The sequence below is a fragment of the Setaria viridis genome, chromosome 9 (genome assembly GCF_005286985.2).
Source record: "Setaria viridis chromosome 9, Setaria_viridis_v4.0, whole genome shotgun sequence".
Classification (NCBI taxonomy): Eukaryota; Viridiplantae; Streptophyta; class Magnoliopsida; order Poales; family Poaceae; genus Setaria; species Setaria viridis.
The window spans coordinates 23,534,952-23,553,616 of record NC_048271.2 but is presented as its reverse complement, the minus strand read 5'-3'; the positions used below and the strand labels follow the sequence as shown (position 1 = coordinate 23,553,616).

The 18,665-nt window shown below is 47.7% G+C and overlaps 2 protein-coding genes across 4 annotated transcripts; one reads left to right on the top strand and one right to left on the bottom strand.

The window, feature by feature from the left end:
* Window positions 1-6,363: 6,363 nt before the first annotated feature.
* On the top strand, window positions 6,364-8,255 carry LOC117841015 (putative UPF0496 protein 5). Its single transcript, XM_034721582.2, has one exon. The coding sequence runs from the start codon at window positions 6,773-6,775 to the stop codon at window positions 7,943-7,945; it is 1,173 nt and encodes a 390-aa protein (XP_034577473.1). The 5' UTR covers window positions 6,364-6,772; the 3' UTR covers window positions 7,946-8,255.
* Window positions 8,256-9,004: 749 nt separating this feature from the next.
* LOC117841014 (NAC domain-containing protein 37) lies at window positions 9,005-14,334 on the bottom strand. Of its 3 annotated transcripts, none has more exons than XM_072290952.1 (6): window positions 14,185-14,334; window positions 12,960-13,141; window positions 10,654-10,901; window positions 10,408-10,551; window positions 9,760-10,093; window positions 9,005-9,544 (listed from the first exon to the last, which is right to left on the bottom strand). In XM_072290952.1, exons 2-6 carry the CDS (start codon window positions 13,132-13,134, stop codon window positions 9,279-9,281), a joined length of 1,167 nt encoding a protein of 388 aa, XP_072147053.1. In that variant the 5' UTR covers window positions 13,135-13,141; window positions 14,185-14,334; the 3' UTR covers window positions 9,005-9,278. The 3 variants fall into 3 exon arrangements, with proteins under 3 accessions (XP_072147053.1, XP_034577472.1, XP_072147052.1); XM_034721581.2 differs by having other exon boundaries at window positions 9,760-10,105; window positions 10,654-10,898; XM_072290951.1 differs by having other exon boundaries at window positions 9,760-10,105; window positions 14,185-14,333.
* Between the last annotated feature and the right edge of the window lie 4,331 nt (window positions 14,335-18,665).

Genomic DNA, 18,665 nt, shown 5'->3' with positions numbered 1-18,665 from the left:
AAGGGTGGAGGTACGAGGAGACGGTGGGTGGCGAAATGGCGAGCTATGAAGAGTCCAGCTGATTTTTGACGGGAGGTAGAAGATGAACATGAGATGTCGGATATTGATCAGATGGTTCAGAATTCAAGTGATGGGAGTCCTTCACCTAGGTGATGGATAGACAGGTCCTATTTTTTTTTTGAAATTTTGATATTTGACATTCAATACATACAACTGGATTCGACATCAAATTGGCACATCTTTCAAAATTTTAAATGAATTGTTTTTATTCGTAGGTTCCCATTTTTTTTTCTTTTCTCTTTTCAGCCATAATAAATGGACAACAATGTGAACAATTGTCTCTCCTCCTAACGCCTTTGCATGAACCAAAACGTAAAAGCAAAAGTACGCTTCCACTTCTTCTTCTTCCCCAATTCTTTTTCCCCAACTTCACAAATTGCATGCCTGTCATAGCCTCCACCCGCCCACATGCATTCCATGTCGCATGGCCACCTCTGTCCTCCGCTTACCACGGAAGCCTCCACTCGCCGCTTGCGCTACACGCACCTCCGCTTGCATGCTTGCAAGGAGCAACAACGTGGGCAGAATGCAACATGACGCGAGGATGTTGCTGCCTTGATGGGCCCCGCATGCGGATGCAGCGGTGCAGCCTGCCTGCATTGGTGCATGAGGCAGCTATTGGATTTGGTTGGGCTTGGCCCATTTATCTTCAATTAAATCTATAATATTACAAGACTCATCATTAATGATAGGGAGTTACAAAAGTGGATCGATGACTCAGTGAGGATTGATAACTCAATTAGAGTGGGTCATGAGGATTGATAACTCAATTAATGACTATGCCGTCTTCTTCCTTTCTGCTCTCCTATCTCTCCAGTTCATCTGCCTCCTCATTTTCTTCCTTGCCGCAGCGGCATCTCAGCGCTGGCTTCGCAAATGACATGGACTCGCCATGGATGTTCCCATAGGAGCAGTGAGCCACACCTCCTTGCTCTCGCTCCTCCTCGTTGCTCCACGTCGACTATGCATCATCATCCTCCCGTGCTACCCATGCACGATAAGTTGGGGAAGGAGTCAAGGTTTTGGGTAGAGAAGATTCTCTGCACCTCCAGCATCGCTTCCACCCAGGGTTGCCATCCGGGTTGCTGCAGAAAGAGATGATAGCCTTCTCAGCTAGCTCGAAAGTGCGCACCTCAAAGCCTAGTTATCTCCTGCTTTGGCTTGGCGGGATTGGGATTTGGTGTCGGCAATGGGGATGGGGACGGGGATGAAGACCTTTAGAACAACCGTCTCTGACGCTCCTGATTCCCCTCATCGGTGCAAGAAAACCACAACCATGCAAGAACCTTGGTGTAAAAGAAGCAGAGAAAATATTGGATGAGAAAAGAATGTGTTTGTGGTGGGTGAACGAACTCGAATCCAAACTTCTTATTGTTGGTGCCATCCTTACAGAGGCACGCGACCATTCTATAGGTGAGGTGCGGTCATGGTGGGGGAGGAAAGATGCTTGCTGGCACCCATAGGGGGACATGCTCGGCCATGGAGAGCAGGGAGATGCTCGCCACCAAGCAGGAGCTTGTGACGGCGGTGGCCACCGCCACCTGCTGAGAGAAAGAAAGGGGGAGGAGTTGCGGGGGCATTTGGTGCAATACGCAAATACGGTGTCTTGCGCGTGGGCCCAATAGCCCTATCGAGAATAGTAATAGATAAAGAATTGCAATATTGCAATACCCAAATATATGAAGAATTGTAATGGTACGATTATAATATCACCAATAGTAATAACATATCTCCCAATGATGACAATTGTAATGTCATAATCAAATAAATCCTATTAGAAACATCCTTATCTCTTGGTCTTTATAGTGGCCACATAGAGTCACCAACCCTAGCATAAGTAGGGCAATATGATATTCCCTCCGTTTCAAATTGTAGGTCTTTAGCTTTTCTAGATTCATAGATTTTTCTATGTATCTAGACATAATCTATATCTTGCTGTATAGTAAAGATCATGTATCTATAAAAGTCAAAACGATCTATAATTTGAAATGGAGGGAGTACTTGCGAGGCCCATGGGCCAAAAGTGACCATGCGGTCACTCCACCAAAGGAGCATGTATGGGATAGTTCCATACTGCTAGTCAAGAGAGATTGAGGCAAACTTAAATAACCGGTGCTACGAAGCATTGCAACCTTGGTTTAACTCTTTTACCCAAAGCGAGAGCGAAAACATAAGCAGGTTGTAGTGTAGGTATGGTCCACTCAGCGTGTAGAGTGAGCATGAGCCATTTTCCTAAGTTAGGTCCTTACAACACTTGCTAAACTTTGCAAGTTACCTTGGGTGGCTATCTTTTGCCCCCTTACACAAGCATTGAACGGGTGCTGGTTCTAGCATCACACTTTTAATATATATTGCAGGATGAAACATTGAATGGGTGGTGGCGGCCGAGTGCTGGAGGAGCACGTTTCGTTCCCCTATCCATATACCTATAATGGTGATCCAATATGTAAGTGTGCCTTGAAGTGAGGAAAGGCTGATGCCACCGTTGAGGATGACGCTGACACTACTGTACCGCAAGTCAACATCACGCCTACACCAAGAAGATAGGGGAAATTCAGCATGTTGCACCCTTGCACCTGCAAACGATGATGCATCTACTTTAGGTTGTTTATATCTAAGTGTTCTAGTGCAAGAACTAGTAATCGAGTCATGTTATTATTCATGCTTATACAACATTTGGTAACTAGAGTCGAGAACCCTAGATCAAACTCTACTAGTGCTATTTTTTTTTTAAAAGCATTCTTTCTCCATACATGTATTAATAGAGAAGAAGCAACTTATAGAAATAACACCACATAACCAAACAAAAAAAACAAAACCACCCACCCTAAGGAAGCAACAACAAGACAACCGCCACTACAACATGTACTCAATCAAACTACTAAAGCACCAACAGATGGAAACCTCACAGGACACCAACAAACACAAAGAGGAAGGGTGGTAAGAATTGTCGTCAACTCCATTGCAATTGGCCATCCAACAAGCTTCTAGTATTGCCACGAACACAATCGAGGCAGCCTTCCGCAATGAGCCGCCATCCACTTGTTGTCGTAGTTGCGGTGTGACGACCGTGGTCAAATCATCTGAGTTGATCTTGATCCGAGTCCCTAATCCCACTGACTCAGCTCCCCTGAGCTTAAGTGCTCAACCTCCAGTTCTGGTCCTGACCCCTGAGAACTCGACCCATCCCATTAGTCCCTTCTGAGTTCCCCAAGGCAGTGCCCCTTTTCAATCTTAGAGTTGGGTAACAACGGAGACTAACCGTGGACCCGCAAATCTTTTCCCCGGATCTCCCGGTGCAGACGCACTCGAGTAGCATGCCCGCTTCAGAGCTTCTCCGCCGCGTGGCTCAACTCCTCCGACGCCCGCCGCTCCGCCCAGTCGCCGGCTGCGACTGGATGGTTTCCCGCGCCCTCCTCCCCAATCGCAGCGGAAGCCCCTCTGCATGTCTAGAAGTGGTGGAGTAGTTTTTCCCACCGGTCGGTTAAGTATTGTTGAGCTTAGAAGCTCAGCCTTGTTTGTGGCTTTCTTTTCAGGTAAAGTTGCAGCTCCCGAGCTTGTTGTTGGCTCTTGGCCGCCCCAACTCCCTCCAGGTTGGACGGTTGAGTGGGATCCCTCCTCGGACGGCGGGGAATGGGATCACTGATGTCCTGGCTGGCCTCACCAGGGACGTCCGACCCCGACGAGTAGCTTCCGCTTGTTTTTATCTTCTATTGTTTTCTTTAGAACTGGTTAAACTCTAGTTTTCAACCAAGTGTGTAGCAACTTGTAAATCTTCTGTTGGACCTGTTGTATTCTCTGGAAACCACTCACCTTCGTGTGAGTTTTGCTAACTCGGTCCTGTTAAGTGGTTAAATCGGACAAAATCCGACGGCACTTCGAGTTAATTTGATTAAGGCATGAGTCTCGCGTGTCAGGCGACTTAACCGTGCTTTGATCAAGCTAATCCGAGGTGGTTCCACCACATGCGGTGAGCTAGGCACAGGCATGCGTGTCCAGTCACCATGACGCCAATCACAAACACCGCGACCAATCCAGAATCCGCCGCCTCACTGCAAGTCGCCACCAAAGAGATATCACAACACCACTATCCACTTGCAAGAAAGCCACCACCATAAACTTCTATCGCACACAAGGTTGGTCGAAGTCGTCCCATTACCTCCATCATCATTGTCCACATCCGCGGTAAGCTGCCCCAAGCCAGATGTCACTGCGGCACCAACCAATCACTGTCAAGCAGGATTGGTCACTACTGTGTTGGTCACGGTGGACTGCCGGTAGACCAGCCTTCGCCGGCCACCGCAAAACACCCCATGATAGATTGAGACACATCCATCCCAGGAGACTCCAGGGTAAGCCGTATCGCGGCCTCACTGCCCGATGCCTGTCAATCCACCTCGATGCGTTGCCATTGCTGTGCCGCTACCTCAGTGCACAGCAAGCAGGGCGACTTGGCCATGCTTGTGTGTGCAAATCACGCAACCAACGCACTGCAGCTATGGGCTGCTTCCACGAAATGCTGTCATGGATCACCTCTTCCTTAGGAGCACTGCCGAAGAGGTGCCCCACCTGCTGAACGCCGCCACCATGAAGGGCCTCACGGAGAGCACGCCGTCGTCCACGCGGATACCTCAACCCGCATGGCATGGAGACTCCATGAACCAAGGACATCACAAGGCCGAGCAAGAACTCGTCGCCAGTATAACCCCCGACCATCCCAAGCGGCAAATAGGTACACGAGAGAAACTCATCGCCAGTATAACCCCCGACCATCCCAAGCGGCAAATAGGTACACGAGAGAACTTACCCTTCGCAGAAAGGTCAAGACATGTGTTGACATTGCAATGGCGGAGCCAGGATCTAAGAGTTGGGTATTCCCTAATTATGCTCTCGGCTAGCTAAGGCACACGGGTACACGAGAGAACTTACCCTTCGCGGAAAGGTCAAGACATGTGTTGACATTGCAATGGCGGAGCCAGGATCTAAGAGTTGGGTATTCCCATCTAAAAAAAATTATACCATCCAAGTCATGCTCATAGGCGAATATGCTCGACTTAAGTAGGTCCTCGAAGAGGCTGTCCTTTGTAACTTTTTGCCCAACTTCATCATATCTTTCACAACGTGATCATTGTATGTGTTGCGGAACACGGCTAGAATTAGCAATCGAGGAACATCCATCTTACAATGTACGAATCGATACGTAGGGCTGATTAATTACTAGGCTAAGGTCAGAGGCGTCAATATGGAACGAGAGCTTGGAAATATTAGCTTCATTCCTCACTAATGCCTTTCCATAGCTTGCCGAAGGTGCACCCCTATTTGGTCCGTCGCTGTGATGTTACCCAGGGACACCATTGCGTGCGAGTGCGCTACAACTTCGTCTAAGAATTGGTGAAGTTGGAAAATTACAGCCAGGGTTAGGGATTTGAGAAAGGAGAATGGATTTTAGGAGAAATCAAAGAGGGAGAGGTAAGAGCCTGAGCCTAAGCGGGATGCGATGCCAACCATGGTGAAAGAATCTGCTATGTTTATGGCAGTGGGCACTTTTGGGTGGAATGAATTAGACCTTAGCACGGATGATGTTGGTTAGTCCAAGTTGCATGCAGCTCGTTTTACACTAGAGAAACAAAAATTGCTGAGTATTTTTCAATTAATATATATATATATATATATGTATATAGCATGTACATACTTGATTTTTACTGAAAATCTTAGGTATTTCCACGAGTACGGAGGCATCAACGTGCCTCCGCCCCTGCAACGTTGAGTGGAGGAAAGGCAGAAGGCCACTGAAGGGGCGTTTGGTTCCCTTTGCTTATTTTTAAGCAAGTGTCACATCAATATTTAGATACTAATTAGGAGTATTAAACGTAGGCTATTTACAAAACTCATTACATAAGTGGAGGCTAAACAACGAGACGAACCTATTAAGCCTAATTAATCCATCATTAGCAAATGTTTACTGTAGCAACACATTACCAAATCATGGACTAATTAGGCTTAATAGATTCGTCTCGCCGTTTAGCCTCCACTTATGTAATCGGTTTTGTAAATAGTCTACGTTTAATACTTCTAATTAGTATCTAAACATTTGATGTGACAGGTGCTTAAAAATAAGCAAACGAACCAAACTCGATGACGACGGCAGTCCTGCCAGGCGTTGCCAGCCTGCTTCTCCGTTTCTCTCTCTAGAGCGCGTGTCCTGGTTCTTGTTGCAGACGTGCAGGGCCCCACTCACAGTCTCTCGTTCGTTCCTTGCTTCTGGAGGAGGAGAGAGAAACAGGCACGCGCTCAACTCAACAGTTTCACACACTGACACACACGACTTCAAGCAGAGAAGCAAGTGCTTCTTCAATTCCTCTCGGGTTGCTTGCTCGCATCGCCATTGCCGGGCTTGCCGCCCATCTCCACACAGCTAACCAGCCACGAGCCCGCGAGTCCTCCAGCTTTCCTCATGCGTGCAAGCCATCCACCTCCACATCAGCGGGCTCCCTCCCAGCTCCTGCCGGCACGCACCTCCACACCCTCTACAAAACCGCGCCTGCTTCCCCTCCAAGAACTCTGCTCCCACCTGCTAAATCACACGCCTGCTGTACACATATCCGGGCAAAGTTCTTGAGTTCTCCAGAGGCTGCTGGCCTTTGAATCTTGATTGCTCCCCGGCCCGGATTCAGCCAGCGTTTGCCCCTGCTCGGCTCTTGATCCGGCGACAATGGGGATGTGTCACAGCGGCGGCATTGCGAGGCCGCGGCGGCTGGGCAGAGCCAATGCGGCGGCAGCGGAGGTGGAGGAGGAGGAGGGGAAGGAGAAGGGCGAGCCGGGTTCGTACGAGGCGGCGTGCTCCGCGGACCCGGAGCTGCGGACCTTCGACGCGGCTCTGCGGCGGCGCGCCAGCCGCGCCATCTCGGCGGTGGCGTCAGGGGTGGAGGTGCGCTCGCTGTCGCTGGGCTCCCTCCGCGAGGTCACCGGCTGCCTCCTTGACATGAACCAGGAGGTGGTCCGCGTCGTGCTCGCCAGCAAGCGCGACGTGTGGCGGAGCCCCGACCTGTTCGACCTCGTCGAGGGCTACTTCGACGGCAGCCTCCACACGCTCGACTTCCTCGTCGCGCTCGACGCCTCGCTCCGCCGCGCCCGGGACTCCCAGCTCCTCCTCCACCTCGCGCTCCAGCGCCTCCGCGAAGGCGCCGAGGGCGATGCCCAGGAGCCCAGCGCCGCGCCTGCGCCGGACCGGTACGCGGGCGCGATGGCCGAGCTGCGCCGGTTCAAGGCGGCCGGCGACCCGTTCACGCCCGAGTTCTTCGCCGCGTTCCAGGCCGTGTACCGGGAGCACCTGGCCATGCTGGGCAAGCTCCGGCAGCGGAAGCGCCGCCTGGATGGCCGGATCCGCTCGGTCCGCGCGTGGCGCCGCGTGTCCGGCGTCGTGTTCGTGGCCACGTTCGCCGCGCTCCTCGTCTGCTCGGTGGTGGCCGCGGCCATCGCCGCGCCGCCCATCGCGGCGGCGCTGGCAGCCGCGGCCTCCCTGCCGGTGGGCTCCGTTGGGAAGTGGGTGGATTCGCTCCTGAAGCAGTACCAGGAGGCGCTGCACGGCCACAAGGAGGTGGTGAGCGCAATGCAGGTCGGCACCTTCATCGCCATTGAGGACCTGGACGCCATCCGGGTGCTCGTCGACCGGCTGGAAGTTCAGGTCAGCTCCATGGTCGATTGCATAGAGCTGGCGGAACGTGGCGAGGAGGCGGTGAGGCTCGGCATTGAGGAAATCAAGAAGAAGCTGGAGGTATTCATGAAGGGCGTGGATGATTTGGGGGAGCATGCTGACCGGTGTAGCCGGGACATCCGGCGCGCCAGGACCGTCGTGTTGCAGAGGATCATCAATCCTCGGAATTGACACCAAGAAACAATAATGGTAGAGGTATATCCTTGTCCTCTGTGCTGTGAATTTGCGATGTGATGGACATATGAGATGATCTGTGTGGAAATTTTGGAGCACCTAAAACTGATATCCCAATGAAATTGCAGAGTTATTTTCTCCAATTTGTCGCGCACCTGTTTTGAAATATAAATATAAATATTGTATTAGTTTCAGATAAGCTTGATCGAAAGCATTCAGATGCTTGTGTAACAAGCTGACCTGGGAAAACGGCTAAAGCTCACTCTATATGTTGAATGTCGTGCAAAAGAATTGATCCGGAGTTAACTAGCTTCCCACGCCAGCTATTTAAGCTAGTTTAGCTTCCCTCCCGTTTCCGATATGGAACTAGCTCGGCGCTACAGTGTTTCACGATGAACAGTACCCGAGCGTAGGGATGGCAACGGGTCGGGGCAAGGTGCGGGTAGAGCAAATACCTGCGGGCGAGAATACGCAAAACTTCAAGTTATACACGTACCTCGAAGCCTACGACGGTAGACGGAAATTACGCATAACTAGAAAAATTTAGATGGTACTTCCACATAATTTATTGGACAACAACTATTCCATGACAAGGTGCCAAATGATACGCATTAATGCGCTGGCATGGCAATGTGCATACATGATAAGCTGTAATTTAATTTTGAAGACATACAAAACTAGGATTTAGCAGGTGCTAGCTGCACAAGTCAACATTAGCTGTAAGCCCTGATTAAACAGATTCAGAGTCAAAGGGCCAGCAATCCTGCAACTCAGTTTGTGACGTACAATTTTCAATGTCAAACGGGCTGCAAGGCGAATTGAAAATGAAATACATCACATAAAGTAGCCTTCATTAGCAAAAGGTATAACAAAGAATTTGTTAATTAGTGTTACTTATGGGGATATTGTATCATAAATAGAGGTATTTACAGAAGATAAGCCACTACCAATTGGCCCTTGAAAGACAAAAAATATGCCACTTCTTTTCACAGCACTAAAATAAGAATCAACCAAACACCCATTGATTAAAAATGATATTAGGCGCTTCTCTGCTGCTAAAAGAATCATCAGCCAGGGTATTCACTATATTATCAGTGCATGAACAAAAAATGGAAAACTTTCCACAGCTCGTATTGTGTTGTTCCATGTAGCTTCAAAATAGCTACCATCTAGTTTACTCAATTTCACAACATATGGCAACTAATTGTTGCGTCAATCAGCCATTGTGACTATAGCAATTTGCGTAGTATCATGCGCCTAATGATGAAGGGGAAAAACTGAACCTTCCAATGTTCCACCCTGTACAGAAATAGAGAAGCTATGCACTGGACTAGAAAGATCCAAAGCAGCAGTACTTCTTTCCTATCTTTCCAAATTTACTGGTAGACCGCTCTTTCTGAGACTTGATGCTGCTCTGTGAGCTACTCGAACTGTTGGAACGGCTTCGCTTCACATGACTACTTGGGAAACAGGAAGACCCAGGACTCTGATGCTGAAACCCTTGGCTTGAATGTTGACCTCTATCACCTTCTGGCGGTGGCTTCTTCTGTGAAGTTCCCGGCACCATGACATTGTTATCATGGATCTGAACTAGCCCTGCAAGAAAGAAGAGTGTAAAGCCTATAAGAAAACTAATGAAACTGTCTAAACTAGAGTAACCAATCCTGCATTTACACGCTACTTAAATGGATTTATCACAGCGGGACTTCACAGTTGCAAGGTTCCATGGTCCTGTGGTTTCCAAACTCTTAAATTAAAATCAAAGGATTTAGCAACCTCTTAAATTACAACTAACAGAAGGGACATGTTACCTTGTTTTGAAGGGCCAAGGACCACATTAGCTGATTTAGTAGGTGCAGCTATGCTAAACTTGTGGTCTTGATTTTGTCCATCAGTTGTGTTACTGCCTTTCAAAATCTCACCCAGCAATGCATCACTATCAAAATACTCCTCAGAAATCATAGATCGCTTGCTTGAGTTTTCTGAAGTTGATGCAGACGCTTCTGAGCTTAGTAGGTCATTCAACTCTAAGTAGTCCCCAGTAGCAATAACATCAATATAGTCTACAGCACCCAGAGGTTTTTGCTCAAACTGTCTTTTGCTAGAAACATCCTGCTCATTTGCATCTGGAGTCACCTTGTCAAACTGTAAAACATCCTGCCCAGTAGATTATAGATTCATCTAGCTTATGTTAGTACAACTCCCATATTGTCAAACTGTAAAATCATTGGAAGAAGAACAGATAGGAGAATGAATCGAATAATTACATTCTTTTGTATGCTTTTCAAAGCATCTGGAAAAACAAGTACTTCAAATAAAAGGTAATTGACTACACCAGCAAGTCAGGAACCAGTGGGACTATCCTAATTTAAAATGATAGACCAGATAGGTTCCAGTGTTTGACAACAATATACACTAAAATTGGATGACACAAGTGAGCAGATGAAAATATACATAACCTTTGGCTCTTCTAGTTTGGCAAGATACTGAAGGTATGATTCCAAGTTATCATTAGGAGCATCTACATTCAGAGAATTTGGTTGACTTTCAGCACTATCCCAATTGTCACCCTGAAAGAATACTTTACACAAAGACTTGTAGTCCTGTCAGAAATGCAAAATGTATCATTGTCAATCATCATCCCTGGAGAAAAGCATACTGCTTACAGACCATGCACGAAATGGCTAGGAGAAACCATTGGATACCTGTGGGAGATTAGCTTCATCATTCTGTTCTACTTGATATTCATGCATCATCCACCCAGTTCTCTTGCCACATGATGCTTGACCTTCATAAAACTCCAAAATAATTTTCATGCCCAAGATACCTGTACTTGTTGGTATTCTGGATGACTCCACAGGTTTCCAGTATCCATTCTTTGCCTTTCTAATACCGTTTTCAGCACTATCATAGGGCTGTTGATCATCTGACCAGTTCAAGTACCACATGTCTACTACAAAATGAGTAATCTTTGTCAGAAAATTTGCTAGAAATCTATTAGCATAATTCTAGCTTGATTGTGGGGTCATCGCGACTCTAGGATACTCTTGTACAACAACAGAAATGATGGTAATCATATGGTACTATTTGTAGATAAATAGTTAAAATCATACGTTTAGCTCCCAGCTCCAAACAATTTGCAACAAACCCTTAAATTACATGCTACCAAGACAAATCCCTGTACCGAATAATAATAGAAAGTAATTCCAGTTTGAGTAAAGCAGACTTATTATTTAACTATGCGCCCAAGTTGCAGTTATGCTACAGTTTTGGGGGTTGCTAGCAGGTGATGGGCTGATGGCATATATTGATTGGACCGTTATGACGACATAAATTTATCGGGACATTACCAGTTGTGCGTGGTGACTGCACATCTGCAAAAGCTAGGATTTATACAAATTAAGACATTTGGAATTTGGGTGGAAAGGCTTAAAAAGCCAAGCAAGACAACAATGCATTTAGTCAGCTGTTTAACCACGAAGATGGTAATTAAACTCTCCCAGTAGAACAGGCAACCGGTTGATGTAACTGTTGACGCAAATCCAGGGCCAACACATGAAAAGCACTCGAACGTGTGGTATGCAGAGGGGCTCTTTTGCACAGGCCGGTCAGACCGGTATGATGGCCGGTCAGACCGATTTCGCTGGGGAGCCCGGCGAAGATCCAACAAACACCCGCCCGGGAGGGACCCTGTCATGGCAGGCGCACCTTGGGTTGCCCTAGACTCGGCAAGCCAGCTAGCGCACCTCCTCATGCCATGGAGACAGGAGAAGAACAGCACATGGGGTTGTAAAAGTAGGGTAAAGAGGCAGAAAGGTAAAAAGGTAAAAGTATAATTGATAGATTCGATTGGGATGCCCTCAATCGGCCGTGACCCTTTATATTTATAGGGTGGGGAGGTCTTGCCCCATTGGGAGTCGAAACCTTAACAAATCCTGTGTTAAAATACAACTCCTAACTCGAACTACACAGACCAAACCGGTCTGACCGCCCTAGGAAACCGGTCTGACCGGTTTTCCTGGGTGCTGATCTTCCCAAGGTCATAACTGTCTCATCCGAATTCCAAATCGGACGTTCTACATATGCATTTTGATCTACTCGACGAAAGCTACACAATGGTGTAGTCCAATTTGCATTTTGAGTACTTTAAACAAACCGGTATGACCGGTTGGGAGACCGGTTCAGAGACCTGCTCGTCCAGCTCTGCTAATTTTGACCTCGAACAGTAACTTGCAAAGAGAGTTGCTATACTTTCAATACATGCAAATAATTTCACCAACCCCTAGGCATTATATTGCTGCAGTTTCTGGAACAATCAGCTAGCTATACACAAACCCTTTGTGCTTTTCCAAAGGCCAAAAAGTCTTTTCCAATGGTTTACCACACACAATTATCAATTCTATGTATTTATAAACCTTTTCACAAACCACTGGTCAGTTCTGAATTTGAAATCTTTGTGCACTACAGATTTATATGGTAAAATTTTCTAAATGTACGATCATGCAGAAATGGGCAAATCAGAGAGGGTAGTTATAATTTGCATTTTCTCAGTGATAGCAGGCACGAAGTTAGTGTAACTTGTAAGAAACTTTGAGAAAAATTTAACATATGCAAAGTATTTCCCATGGCATCCAAATGTAATGTGAATTCATTCAATAAAATCATCTGTTTACCCTAAACTAAACAACTGTCTGTTCTATGCTGCCGTAATCTCTTTCATGGTGTGAACCACCAGTGATCAGCTATGAATGAAATATTTGCACATTGGAGGTTTCGTGGCACTATGTTCATACTGTGCAATCATACAGTACATTGCACTAATATAACATTTCAAAATGGACAAATCAGAGCAATCTTTCAGGGTTAGTGATGACTGAACTGCAAATTATATCACAGTTACATCATAGTATTTTTGTTACTGCAAGACACCATGAGTTTCTTATGGAAGATAGCATTAAAGCACCAAAGGCATAAATGCGATTTGTATCTTGGCCATAGGCTGGACACTCACCAGTGAAGTCCCGTGGATCAACGAGGGAGAAGTCCAGACCAGCAAGCACGTCCTGCGGAAGGGGGTCCTCGGCTTTCCTCTCTGCCAAGAATCTCACAAGTTCCTCATCACTCCAGGAATCCCTGATACTGATGTCAAGTGCTGCCAGTTTCAGCAAAGGATCTGGGGGCCACATGGTTGTCCTACAACAAGAGACACAGGACATTTTCTGGTTAACATTCAGAAGTACATATATGAAAATCTAAAGTGCCGTTCCCTATTGAGCGCTGTTCATGCATAGCTTCTATTCCCGATTGTCTTACAAAGAGCTCACCACTATTATTAGCAAGGTTCCTGCCTCAGATATTCTTGTTTTGACAGAAAGGGAAAAAGGCTTTGCAGCCCAAGATATAGACGCACACGAGACATCATCAAAAGAACCAATATAGTGGCTATCACAGAACTGGAACGCGAATTAAAGCGAGTCAGTTTGAAAAAAGACAGTCATAAAGGCAGAATAAACCGAGAGAATCACTAGTAATCGTCCTCTGCTGAGATTGTAAATCACACACACCAAAAAGGAAACCAAAAACTCCCCTGGAAGAATGCCACGAAATCCAACAGCTCCCGTGAGAAATCACATATTCACATCACAAATCGAAAGCCACCCAAGAACCAAGAACACGTGCTCAACTCAAAATCCCCCGTAAAAGTCAGTAGCGGCAGATAAACTCGGGCACAGAGGCCAATTTGGTAGGAACTCTGGAGCCACCCATCCAATTTGGCAATAGCAGAGACCAAAACAGAACAACCAGGGAGTTGTTAAAGCAAGCGCACATGCACCAGATAAACGCAAGAAGAAACCAAAACCAAAAACTACTAAATTCGTGAAGTGACCGAAGTAAACCCCCGATTCCGGAAAGAATGCCAGGAAACCCAAAAGCTCCATGAGAAATCACAGCGCAAACCGGAAGCCAACCACCCCCAGAAGCAGGAAGACGAGCGAATCAAAGCAGAGGTCGCCCCCGCATAAACTCCAAGAAACCCACAGAAAGCAGCAAACCAAAACCCCAGGATCCCACCGCCCGAATCGCATCGCATCAGCAACCGAGTTCCCCTCCATTCTCCCCGTCATCCCAACTGGTGCGAGACCCTCACCAACCGAAATCCGATCGCCCCACCACCCCAACCAGAAGGAAGGAAGGATCGAAGGAGGGAAAGCAGAGGGTGGAGATGATCCGCTCACCACGGAGCCCGCGGGCGAGCGCACCGCGGCCGGCTCGTGCGTCGCGGCGGCGGCGAAGCGAGACTGCCGAGGCAGCAGAGCACGGGCACGGGCGGGTGGTGTGGCCGGCGAAGGCGAGCGAGTGGGCGACGCGTGCGTGCGCGAGAGGGCGGGCGCCCTTTATAAGCACGCTGGTGCCAGGCCGCTGCTCTCGCTGCACGGTGGGTCCACCTGGCGGGACCCGCGCCTCGTGTCGGGGCACGAGTGGTGGATGGAGGGGCTTCGGTGGGCCCACCAGGTTCCAGAACGGCAGGCACCAGGCAGACCTTACAGGTGGGACAGGGGACTGGTGGGTCCCAAAACGAGCCGAGGGGACGACGTGGCGCGGGGCGTGAACCCAACTGCGGTTAACGCGAGCCCCCGCCCACAATTAGCGGCCTCACCGCGGTTGGGCGTGTCTGCCCCTGCAGGTTGGCCGTTATTTGCAGCCGCCTGCCACTGCGCTCCCTTTTCCACGTCCCGCCGCTGAGCTGAGGTCACCCACGTCGACGTCGGCTCCTCCAGGCGATGTGGCACGCAGATGCCACTTGCGCAAGGGAGTTCATACGACCAGTCCCTGCAGCCTGCCGATCACTGCTTTTTGTCAGTTTTTGCTCCTGTTCCTGATAAGTTGCAGCAGCGTGCTTCTCCTAGCCCTTGTTTACTTCCCTCCAAACTCCCAACTTTGACACTATGTAAAAAGAAGATTCCCCATCATATCAAACTTGCGGTACATGCATGGAGTACTAAATGTAGACGAAATCAAAAACTAATTGCACAGTTTTGTTGTACTTTGCGAGACGAATCTTTTGAACCTAATTAGTCAATATTTGGACAACAATTCACAAATACAAACGAAACGCTACAGTTGCGCATTTATGGCAAAATGTCAATTTTGCCTATCCCAAATTGGGAAGTAAACAAGGCGCTACTTCACTCAACAGCCAACGTCCGAGGTAAGGTGCGAACTGACTTGCGGTGGAACCTGCTGCTTCTTGCGGTGGACCTGCCTGCTAGATTCTGCTAGGTAAGTTCTCGACTCGTCGTTTGTTTTTTTATTTATTCGAAGATTTAACCCGCGTTATTTTTTCAGTGACAGGTGACGTGCCCGTCGATAATGATGTGTCAACAGTGCTTCGTCAATTTCAAAATTTTGTCAGCTCAGTTTTTTTGGATATGCTCATACCGGTAGAATTACGTGCGCATGTTTGTAAGGGTAAGTATGCGTATGTGTATATGAGCGTCTGCATTTGTATTGTGTGATTCGAAAAAAAAATCATACGCACGCACGATCATAGATCGCCCAACGGTGTCGCTTCTTACAAAATGAACCATACTACACGTACGGATCTGTCAGCCACAACAACAAAGGGGCCCCGATCTCTACAATCCAACAAAAAAAAGCACCGGGCCACCAGACATCACCGTACGGATCTGTCCACACTACACGATGTGTCACGGCTCGAACCCAACTGCGGCAGTACAAAATTACAAAACAACCTCGTTCTCATGTCATATTACAGTGCCAACTTAAGTCTAATTGTGGTGTGAGTGTGACCGTGTGAGGCCAATCGTTTGGCACAAGTATTTACTGTGTACGTGAAGCGAAAAACCTTATCACATTTAATTTCGGAAGAATAAGAATTACCACATCCTCCTGATCCCATCCATAGTGCAAGTTGGACTGCTAGGCCTTTCTGCTTTTTTTTTTTGAGGGCGCCTTTCTGCTTTTCTACACCGGTATGGCCACCCTCCTTTTATTCATGATGAGATTTCTCAGGATGTTTGCCTAGGAATCCTAGGCCTTGTATAGTTCCCAATTTGGAAGTGACAAAATTGACATTTTGCCATAAATGCGCAACTGTAGCGTTTCGTTTGTATTTGTGAATTATTGTCCAAATATTGACTAATTAGACTCAAAAGATTCGTCTCGTAAAGTACAACAAAACTGTGCAATTAGTTTTTGATTTCGTCTACATTTAGTACTCCATGCATGTACCGCAAATTTGATGTGATGGGAATCTTTTGGAGGGAACTAAACATGACCCTACTTTCACACCAGTAAACAAATGGCATTGACTTGACTGATACTGTACGACCCAAGCCAATGAGATTGGTGGGTATCAAAATTTCTCCCCACACACGGCTTCCGTCCAAGTGCGTTAGGACTCGAGATCGACAAAGCAGGTTTGCTCCTGCCCTTTGAATTGACTAGTCTACGGCTTGCAGTTACCGACCTGGGGATAAAGAAATCATCAGGATCAGTACGCACGCTTAAATTAGTATACCAGTATTGTACAAAGGTTTTAGCACTCGTGGGGATGGATACTGCAGGTTCAATCATATGTGTCCCGGTAATTAATTCCCGCGTTCATCTTAGGCAACCTTTTTTTTTTTAACGAACGGCACGGACTGTGCCATTTCTTTTAATATAGAAGAGATTTACATGTTTATTTTAAAGATAAGGATAAAGGAAAACTCGACGCCAGCAAAGCGCCCGCCTATACTACGTATACCGTATAAGGCTATACCCCCTCAAGTAAGGCTGCCATGTGTTTCGCGCCGGCACTCTCCCAGGTACAGACTTCATCCCTAATCTGCGATAGCAGAGCATGGGCATGACGCTCGGTTCTTTGGAACGTTCTAGCGTTTCTTTCGAGCCACAACTGCCAGCAGACGAGCAGGAGGAGGGACCGCAGTCCTTTTCGAGGAACTCCCGGCATGGCGCCCATGTGTGTCGACCACTCCTTGACAGTTGACGTGTGTGCCCACTGGTTCGGGTTGACTTGATTGTAGGAGATCAAGGAGGCCACCATGGACCAAATCCGTCTAGAATACCGATAGTCAACGAGCATGTGGTGGGCTGTCTCAGGCTGACTCCTACATAGAGGGTAGACTTGATTTCTTGGCAAGTTTCGTGTAGCCAGTCGGTCTGCCGTCCATACTCTGTTGCGAATTATTAGCCATGCAAACAACTTACACTTCGGCGACGCCCATGGTTTCCAGATCAGTTGTCGAAGATTGCAGGATGTGGATCCTATAAATTGAGCACGGTAAGCCGATGCGGTCGAATAAAGGCCCGAGGGTGACAGCTTCCATGCTACCTGATCATCTGTGTCTTGTTGCAAATGAACTTCTTGAGCAAGAGTCCATATCTCCGAAAATTCCTGGAGGTAGCCCATTGTTAAGCACTCAAGCACATTCAGATCCTTCACCCAATTATGGTGTCGTATGGCTTCTTTTAGCATCCTATTCTTTTTCCTGGAAGCAGCAAAAATCTTAGGTGCAATGTCCTTAGGCCATCTTCCTTGTGCCCAAGCAGAGTGCCAGAAGGATGTGCGGGCGCCGTCCCCCAGTTGAATGGTCGTGCAAGCAGCGAACAACAGCTTATCCTTGTCTGAGCATGTGATGGGAAGCCCTACCCAAGCTTTGTTTGGGTCCACTTTCTCCTGCCATAGCCAACGCAGTTTAAGTGCTCTTGCGAAGAGGTGGAAATCAAGAATTCCTAATCCGTCTAGTTCCAGTGGTCAGCCAACCGTTGGCCAATTCACCTTACACTTTCCGCCAGTCAGAGCCTAATCCCCAGCCCAGAAGAAGCGCTTACGGATTCGGTTGAGCTCCTCAATCACCTCTTTGGGAGCATTGAGTACGGTGAGGAGGTAGATCGGCTGCGAGGAGAGCACAGATTTTGTTAGTGTTAGCCGCCCTGCATGTGTCAAGTTTCGACCCTACCAGCTTGATAGTCTGGAAGCTGCCTTGTCAATCAGAGGCCGATAGTCGACATTCCGTAGGCGCCGTACTATCAGTGGGATGCCAAGGTACTTTATTGGGAAACTTCCTCTTGACGCGTTGAAGTCATGTAGGATATCATCCAGGTCAAGGTTGTCACAGTTGATTGGCACAACCATTGATTTTTGGATATTGGAGTTCAAGCCAGTCACTTTCCCAAATAGGTCCAGTAGCTTTGAGAGGTTGGCCATCTCCTCTTTGACCGGCCAGACAAAGAGGACAGCATCATCAGCATATAAGGATGTCCGCATTCGGTGGCGGTTTCGGCCGATATTGGTTAGTAATTTGTTCTCCATGGCCAGCTGCAGCAAGCGTTGTAATGGATCAATAGCAAGTATGAAGAGCAGAGGGGAAAGTGGGTCCCCTTGCCGGAGACCTCGTGCGTGTGCAAACGGTGCTCCAGGAATACCATTTAGTAGGACCTGTGATGAGGAAGTGGCACATATTGCAGTAATCCATTCCCTCCACCTTGGTGGGAATCCCAAGTGCTCCAGTAGCGATAGTAAGTAGTCCCAACGGACGGAATCGAAGGCCTTGGCGATGTCGAGTTTCACAAGAAGCATAGGGACTTTGTTACGGTGAAATCGTTTAGCCATTCCGCGCACATACATAAAGTTATCGTGGCTGCTGCGCCCTTTGATGAAGGTGCTCTGTGATTTGGAGATGATGTTTGT

Coding starts and splice junctions, on each gene's coding strand:
- LOC117841015 (XM_034721582.2), top strand. CDS start 6,773: ATGGGGATGTGTCACAGCGGCGGCATTGCGAGGCCGCGGCGGCTGGGC.
- LOC117841014 (XM_072290951.1), bottom strand. CDS start 13,134: ATGTGGCCCCCAGATCCTTTGCTGAAACTGGCAGCACTTGACATCAGT. Junction 10,902..12,959: donor TGATCCACGGGACTTCACTG/GTGAGTGTCCAG, acceptor CTCATTTTGTAG/TAGACATGTGGTACTTGAAC. Junction 9,545..9,759: donor CCTTGGCCCTTCAAAACAAG/GTAACATGTCCC, acceptor TCTTTCTTGCAG/GGCTAGTTCAGATCCATGAT.